Genomic DNA, 8,880 nt, shown 5'->3' on the forward strand with positions numbered 1-8,880 from the left:
TCCTTATGCAGTCTGACGCAATCCATGCTGGGAACTAAAAACTCATTCGGTTTAAGTTCAGCGTAATAAAATCAGTTCTTCCCCCGGTTTCACAGACAAAGCTAAAATCTTCTATCTTAAAATAAAAAAATTTTTTAACTCAAAATGCACACCAGTAATGTTTTTTCTCTCTAAGGCACGTTTATAAAAGCTTCTTAAAGGTGGGGTGAGCAATGTTTGAAAAATGCTGTTTGGAAGTTAGTCGTTGTATTACGTTGCTTCCTGATATCACGTGCGCAAACACATATAACCTATATTTATATATATAAAACAGTTATGTCCGGTCGAACAATGTATTAATTAACTTCAGATTGGATTGTGTTGGTAATAGGCACTTACCAAACGCTAAAAGATGTTTCGTGCCTCTAACATAAGTGTTTTCGATCTTCTTTCTGATCTGAATGGTGTGTGGAAAACACTTGAGTTTTGCCACAGACTCGTCCCAGCGTCTAGAACGCAGCTGGATGCTTTATCCAGCGTCTCCATACATGAAAAAACGCGAAAACCAATTTTAAACAGGAAATGACGAAATATTTACGTACATATTTACAGCGGGTCTATTCGCACGGGATTAGTATTACCTGAGGTCATTTTTCCAGACCTTTTTACTGAAGGTAAAAGTCGCCGTAATCTTTACTGACATTGTCCGTAATGATTACTGAGATGCACATTCGGACGGGACTAAAATCACAGAGAATCTCTGGTAATTATTACTTTACCCCTCCTCTCCATGTTAAACTAGTCCCGTCCGAATAGGGCTTTAGTCTAAGCCCTGTCTGTGAAACTGGGCCATTGAGTTCACTTTTTTCTATCAAGTACAAAGAACTTTCAGTCATTTTTGAGCGAAATTAACTCATTTCATTTGGCTAATTTCACTTTGGGTTCACAGTGTTTGATTTGTTCAAAGCATACTCCCATTAAAACTAAGAATGTGAGCCAGTGTTGTGATTATCTGTGCTTCAATCTGTCCTTCACGTCCGAAGGCAGCAGGTCCATCAGACTATCTTCCACTATCAGAGTAGCTAGTTTTAGTAGGAGACAGTCGGCGATTTCTACAGGCAAAGACTCGAGCCTGTTTCCCTTCAGCTCGAGCCGAACCAGCTGAGCCAGATTCCCAATCCGTGGGGACAAGCTGGAAATGCTGTTATTTCCCAACGCTAGGACCTTCAGCCTCTTGCAGGAGAAGAGCTCTTCGGGGAGACTCTCCAGAGAGTTGAAGGCCACCGAGAAGAACTGGAGACACTGTAGGACGCCGATCTCCAAGGGAAGAGATGTCAGCTGGTTGTGCGAGAGATCCAGATGTCGAAGTTTAGTGCAGTAACACAACCGAAGTGGAAGCTTGTGGATCTTATTCCAGCTGACGTCCAGCGTCTCCAGCGCGCGGAGTTTGCTAACGTGTTCGGGGATGTAGGAAATGTCATTATGCCAGAGTTTGAGGGTCGTCAAACGTCGGCAGTGCTGCAAACTCAAGATTTCTTCTACAGTGATGAGCCTGTTCTCTTTAAGGTCCAGCTCTTGGAGATGGGAAAGGCTAAAAACCGCGCTTGGGATTCGCTCAAGACAGCAGCCTGTTAGCTCCAAAGCGGCTAGGCTAACCAGCTTCTTTAGGCTGTTGAAAACCTGAAGCCTCGTACCTTCATTGTGAACGCACAATCGCAAAAGGTGATTGGAAACGTCCACAATGCTAGGAGGTATCTTGATCAGTTTGCTACGTAACGTTAGCACGCGCAGGTTTTTGAGCTCACGTAAAGTGTCGAGGGAAGGACTACGAGAGAGTTCGTTGCTTAAAGGGCCGCTTAAGTGAAGCTCTTCCAGGTTTTGTAAGGTGTACATCCACGGGGGAACTTGATCCGGGCCTTCAAAGGTCAGACGCAGAACCTTTAGGTTCTCGCGCAGGTGATTAAGCGCCGCTAGCTGAAGCTTAGCCGGACTGTTGATCAACGAGATCTCCTGTAAGGCCGCGAGCTGCGTTACGCTTCCAGGCACCGTGATGTTGCTTATCATTTCCAGTTTGAGTGACTCTACTTCCGAAACCTCGAAGACGGTGTCCGGTAGACCTGGAAGCATGAACAAGTGTAGCTCCAACCTCTCGCTCGCGTTGCGCAACATACGAGCGCGGAGTTTACCAACCGTCCACTCGTTGTTGAGGTTCATCTGCCTTAAACGGCATTCGCTCACCTCAGAGAGGAAGACGGCAAAGCGTTTGGAGTATAAGCCATCGTACTGGTCACTAAGGTGGAGGAGAAACGCAAAATCATTCTTAACATCCGGGATGTCGTTAATTCCCGTCTCCAAGCGGACCGCCTCAAAGGAATACTCTTTGAGTGGTCGATGAAACAGCCAGTAAAGTGAATAAATGCACAGCAGTCCATAAACCCCGACTAAGCATATGTAGCAATATGCTAATTTGGAAAACAGATGTGCTTTGTTGTAGTTGCAGCAGAATGCCTCAAACCCGGTTAGATCTGGAGGCACCGAACACATCACCACAATCTGGATGTTCGGGACCAAAACGATACTATAAATAGTGATTAAAGCAAATTTAAAGACTTTGAGCACCGTTTGAAGAACGTACATGAGGTAAAGAAGATCTGCTTCTTCAACATGTGTCCGAAACTTCTTGACTCTTTCGAACAAGGCCTTTGCTTGCTCGCCCTCTTTTTTATCCAAGAGCGACGTGGCCGTTTCTGCCGATTTCTGATCCTTCACGGAAGATCGGATTAGAGACACCATGTCGTCGTCGTTTCCCGTGTCTGATTTGGTCATTGTATTCTTTCTCCATACGACCATTCTCTCTTCCCGCCTTTCTTCGGACACTTCGCTGATGGCTCTTGTGGTCCAGGGAGAGTCGAAGCATTTCCCCAGTATGATTACAAACATCTCGATTTTAGACGACGTCCCTGGGAACTTGAACCAGAAGCTGCTGGCCACCATAAAGATCATACTGTGGATGACGACAAGGTAAGGGAAGTATTTTCCATACCAGTGCACGGCACGTTCATAGCAGAAGTGGTTGACGAACTCGTACTGGTGGATATCGAGGCCGTTCTTCCTCCCGAACACCTCCACGATGTTTGGACTGAGATGTTTGGTGATGGCGAATTCCCACAGGCTCTCGTTCTCCTTGTGCTGCCGTATGTGATTGCAATCCCTGTCTCCGTGAGAGAGACCCGTGAGTCGGTTCGGCAGGCAAGATATCTTGTCTTGTGTCAGCTGAGGAGAGATGAAGATTGTCTTAGGATCAATAATGACGACACATGAAATACTGAAATCATGAACATTTAGCTCTTTGGTTTTACGTTTATTTTTTACTTCATTGGACTGGTAGGAAACTTGGTAAAGGTTTTGGCACTTGTTGTATGTACACAAAACAAATCATGGACAGGATTCGAAAAGGTTAAATGGTCCTGTAAAAAATAGTCACACTTGTGCTCCTCGCGGTCAAAAATGAGCGTATTGGAAAACGAAATTGTGAAACGAATTTCCTCTAGTGGAAGCGTTTGGTACTGCAGCCGAACAACATCTCACTGAAAGCTCATTTTTTGAGATATCAAGCTCAAATTTGGAAAACAACTTGTTTAGATTTATGGCTTTGATTTTCGAGCAGTTTTAGAGTAATACGTGATTTTGAAATGACATATTTCATATAAAAATTTAAAATAGCATTTTTGTTCATTTTTCATAACAATGCACGTAAAATTCTGTTACTTTAAGTTAACTTTTTAAAACTTTGTCAAGTGTCGTCTTTGTAAAAAAGACCAAACTTCAGTCTGTTGCTCTAAAGCATTCAGGATTTACCACAGTTTAAGTTGGAAATTTAATTTAATTTGCTCAAAAAGTGATTATAAATAGAGCGTAAATATAATTTAGTATAAAAAAAATCCCCAAATATACAAAATATTAAATAAAAACATTATCAAACTAAAATATAGTACATAATTTCTTTGCCAACAAATTTTTCGGCCCTTTTTGACCGACACTCGAACAGCACTGGAGGAATGCAGTTGGTGGCAAATGAAAAGAACAATGGAAAGATCAGGAGCTGATGGTAAACACACCTCACAGGACTTTATCTAATCGCCTAACGCTCTTGTCTAATCTTCTCTTTATTGCACACACTCCTGATCAGAAGCTTTGTGCACATTCACATGCCACCTCTGATTCTTAAATGCATCTTCCCAAATGCAGAAAAACGAAATAATTATATTTGATAATGAATCTTATCAGCGCTACCGACTCATTACCCCATTTAGAATCCAAAATAGTGTGTTTACATGTAGAACGGGGAACCATTCTACATGTAAGTGGTCCAACACCACTGAAGAGTTTTAACATAAACATAACAAACAAATGTGTACTTTTCAAAGGAATAGTTCACCCCAAAATAAGCCATATGTCTTCATGTAGCATTTGTGAATGTAATTGATTTGAAAGCTGTGGTGGAGGAAAATATTTAAGTTGTTCCTCACACAAAGCATCTTATGACTTCTGAATAAAGTGCATGAGTCACATGGACGAATGTTATCATACTTTTATGATGGTGTTTGTTTTGGAGGCGCAGTAAAAATCACAGTCCACTATCGATGAATGGAAAAAGAAGCTCAAGGATTCTTCAAAACAGTTCCTGTTCTGTTTAAGGCAAAGGAGAAAACCCTACAGAAAATGACATGAGGGTGAGTAAATGATGACAATTTTCATTTTGATGTGAACTTTCTTTTCAGATCGTGAATAATAGCATAGGCAGAGAGAGAGTTTGAATCATCATAAAATCTGACGTAACAACTAGATCACATGAAAGCTTGTTTCTACTTTTTGTCGCCTATGGCTTTTGGCTTGCTTAGTTCGGGACACTTAATATTCAACAATATTATTAATCTGCCAGCACTGACACCATTAAATGAGAAGTGAACTGAGCTGGACGATATATAATATTAACTAAATTAATAACTTTTTTATAACAAAAATGAACCATCACTGAACTTACTTAAGCTGGACTGTGACGCTATTTTCTTCTGGAAACAGACTTTGTTGCATTATTGTCCTGTTATCTCTGTAAAGCTGCTTTGAAACACTGTGTGTTGTAAAACACGCTGTATAAATAAAGGAGATTTGACTCTACAGAATAAAAAAAGCTAACTGCAACTTTTTCTCTCACAATTCTGACTTTATAACTCGCAATTGCGAGTTCATCCCCACTAGGTCCCAGACTTTTTCTAAGCCACGTTTATAAAAGCTACTTAAATGTCCTAATTAAACTAAGGCCTAATGCTGTCTTAATCTAAACCCTGTCTGTGAAACCAGGCCTAAATCTCCCAATTCACAAGTCAGAATTGTGAGAACCTTTTAATTGAAAGAAATAAAGTCAGAATTGAGAGATTTAAGCCGGTTTCACAGACAAGGCTTAAGCTTGTCCCAGACTAAAATGCATTATTGAACTGTCTGAACTGAAAGAAACTTGCACTGACAGATCTTAAAATATATCAGCCATTGTTCTGTCTCAAGATGCACACCAGTAAAGTTATTATTTTTATTTTTTTCCAACGCATGTTTATAAAAGTTGATCTAAAGACTAATCCTGGCTTAATCTAAGCCCTGTCTGTGAAACCTGGCGATAAAGTTCAAAAAAAAAAAAGACATTTTTTTCAGAACACAGAATTGCAATAAAAGTTGAAATTACTTTTTATTTTTTATTGCAAGAAATAAAGTCAGAACTGTGAAATTTACAGGTCACATCTTGCAATTTTGACTTATTATCAGAATTAGTAAAAAATGGTAGAACTCGGAATTGCAAGAAAAATGTCAGAATTGTGAGATAAAAAGTTGCAATTAGTTTTTTAATTTTTATTGCAATAAATAAGGCCAGAACTGTGGAATTTAAAGTTCATATCTCGCAATTTTGACTCATTTTCAAAAAAAAAAAAAAAAAAAGATTCAGACCTCGGAACTTCAATAATTTTTTATTTTTTTTTAAGTTGCAATAACTTTTTAAATGTTTACTCCGTGGCAGAATCGAGCTTCCATGATATCATGTTGCGAGCTGAAGATGTCGTATACCTGAACCGTGCAGCCAAACACGCCGATCATGAGCATAGCGATGCCCAGATACTCCGACAGGACGTCCCACCAGGGCTTCAGGACCCTGAACTGCGGGTTCTGCTCCGACACGATGTTCCTGAACTCGTTCACAGGGATCATCTTCACACCTGACACAGGTCTGAACACTAGGAACATCAACAAGAAGGGTTACACTTTACAAGAGTTAACATGAACTAAGAATGAACAAAACTTCTTCAGCATATTCATATTAATTTCAACATTTACTAATACATTATTAAAATCAAAGGTTGTATTTGTTAATGCACTGTGTACTAACAAGAACAAACAATGAACAGCTGTATGTTTTATCAACTAATGTTAACAAAGATTAATAAATGTTTTGCTCATTGTTCATGCATTAACTAATGAACTTTACTGTAAAGTGTCACCAAAATAAGTATAATAGGCTACAGTTATTTAAAATAATGAAGTTGAGCAAACCTGATCAGTCACGTATATACAGTATAATTAACGTTTATTCATCTTTGTTACTGATTTTAGGACCATTTTCAAGTTCCCCAAAACACTTCTCTAGTTTCTCTCATTCCTCTCAGAATACAAGCTTTGTGTCTCTCAGGTTTGATGTGACTTTGCCATGTCAATCACAATGTGTTCATGATAAAAACCGCTGATGTCAGGTGAGAAGGCATGTTCAGCTTTTAGTATTCTGGGTAGTTTCGTTTAAAAATTTGTAAATATTAATAAAAAAAAAACGATATGGCGTAAGAAAAGCACAACTCACCTGCGCGTATACGTAGCGAAGCGCGTGAGTTTCTCAGCACATGCACGAGCGCGTTTCATCTCTCGGGGTTTAGACCTGAAACACACTCTCTGTCCTTCATCTAAAGGACTCTCAGTAGCAGCACAGGTTTCTCTTCACACTCTCTGTCCTTCATCTAAAGGACTCTCAGCAGCAGCACAGGTTTCTCTTCAGGGTTTGTTTGAGGGCGTTCAAGCGTGCAAGCGCCTCCCAGAACGAGTTTCATCATGAGAACTCAATGAGTCAGAGATGAGACAGCCTGTCAACAGCAACGCTATTATAAACAGCCCTGCAACAGATTCATATCCAGCATTCATATTTCAGCGTCACTTTTTCGTCTGACTGACGTTCCGTTGTGAAATGTTTACAGCGCGCGCGAACAGTCATCAGATAAACAACAAGCAACTTAAAATATACACATACAGTATACAGTTTTCGCGCCAAATTTCCACTCTAATATAGTGAAATATCATGACAACCCACTCGTGAGGACATTTATATGAATGTATATGCTACTCTGCGTGCAATAACATAGATAATATAGTTTTTTTTTTATTAAAAGTATTATTTAGACATTTTATGTGTAACAATTTTTGAGTATTTACGTCTTTATTACTAGTATTATTACACTCTTTTTATTTTTGCATTGACTATTCTAGTTTTTTTTTAATGCTATTTATTGACAAAGCTGCTAAGACATGCACTCTAGTTTCTAATGTTTTAGTAATTAATGTTTTTATCTTGTGTTTTGCCCGGGACCTTAGTGCTTAGTTTCGTTCCTTCATGTAAAAATGTGTATGAAATGACAATAAAAGACCATTCAACCTTAAATAATTTGAGGATATGCACAGGTTTCTATGGGGGTTAAAATATATATATTTTAGTGCATCTTCTCCACTCAAAATATTTCAGTTTAAAGCTGCTTAAAATTAAGTTCTGCGTTAATGCCACTTTTTTTTTTTTAACCAAAGCATCTATATTTAACCAACGCGCGTGCACGTAATTCAGTGTTTTGTCGCCACCGCGCGACTGAAACAAATCAAGACAAACCAGTGCAAGAAACATATGCTTTTATTATACAATGTTTGTACAAGGTATTCGATGCTGTAAAAATTACAAAGCAGACTTTAAATAATCCTTTATATAGTGATTTAAAGAAACAAAAGCATCCCTTTTAAAACCAAAAGCTTAATTTGTAAAAATGAGCCCCAGTTCAGTCCATTATGAATAAACAGGAGCCAACATTATCCAATAGCCAAGGGACAATAATTCAAAATAAATAAAATAAAATAAAAAAACAGACTTCATGCAATATACCAATGTACAAAATCCCTGGAAAAGCAGCTTAAATTGGTTTTTACAAATACATTGTGTCATCAGCCTGTGAAAATCAGCTTTCATTTGAGCAAAAACAAAAGTTGGCATCTAATGCCTTTGTAGGCTGGAATACAGTTAGATAAATCTGGAAACGTTCCACATCTCATTTTATTAGTAAAAACTTTGTATGTGTGTACATCTCTAAATACAAAATCATCCAGACAGCTTAATCAAAGCTGAAAAACTGATTTCCAACTGAGTGTCCGCTAGGTCAGGGTGTGTTTTGGCCATCTCCGTTCTCACGGCTCGAACCTCAGGCATACTGACGCGGGTCATGGCACTTTATTGGGCTCAGAAGGAGGTAGACATCCACACGACTGAATGCTTTTACAAAACATCCGGTATAGAAGCGTCTGCTGCACGATTAACCTTCTTCACTCGCCTCGCAATACAGACCTAATCAGGCAGGAGTCTCAAAGTGTGTGATGTTCAGAGATCTCCGGCTGCACTGAGACTGAAGATCATCCAGAACAACAGATTTACTGTGCGCTAATGACACAGAGAGAGAGAGAGAGAGAGAGAGAGAGAGAGAGAGAGTGTGTGAGAGAGAGAGAGAGAGTGTGTGAGAGAGAGAGAGAGAGAGTGTGTGAGAGAGAGAGAGAGAGAGA

The 8,880-nt window shown here is 39.3% G+C and overlaps 1 protein-coding gene across 1 annotated transcript; it reads right to left on the minus strand.

Annotated features, from left to right (window-relative positions):
• Positions 1 to 675: 675 nt before the first annotated feature.
• Positions 676 to 6,252, minus strand: si:zfos-323e3.4 (volume-regulated anion channel subunit LRRC8C). Its single transcript, XM_056266074.1, has 2 exons — positions 6,094 to 6,252; positions 676 to 3,252 (listed from the first exon to the last, which is right to left on the minus strand). The coding sequence occupies exons 1-2, from the start codon at positions 6,232 to 6,234 to the stop codon at positions 988 to 990; spliced, it is 2,406 nt and encodes an 801-aa protein (XP_056122049.1). The 5' UTR covers positions 6,235 to 6,252; the 3' UTR covers positions 676 to 987.
• Between the last annotated feature and the right edge of the window lie 2,628 nt (positions 6,253 to 8,880).

Source organism: Rhinichthys klamathensis, unplaced genomic scaffold, assembly GCF_029890125.1.
Source record: "Rhinichthys klamathensis goyatoka isolate OS25496 unplaced genomic scaffold, OSU_Roscu_1.1 h1tg000244l_1, whole genome shotgun sequence".
Taxonomy (NCBI): domain Eukaryota; kingdom Metazoa; phylum Chordata; class Actinopteri; order Cypriniformes; family Leuciscidae; genus Rhinichthys; species Rhinichthys klamathensis.

Coding starts and splice junctions, on each gene's coding strand:
- si:zfos-323e3.4 (XM_056266074.1), bottom strand. CDS start 6,234: ATGATCCCTGTGAACGAGTTCAGGAACATCGTGTCGGAGCAGAACCCG. Junction 3,253..6,093: donor TGTTTGGCTGCACGGTTCAG/GTATACGACATC, acceptor ATCTCTCCTCAG/CTGACACAAGACAAGATATC.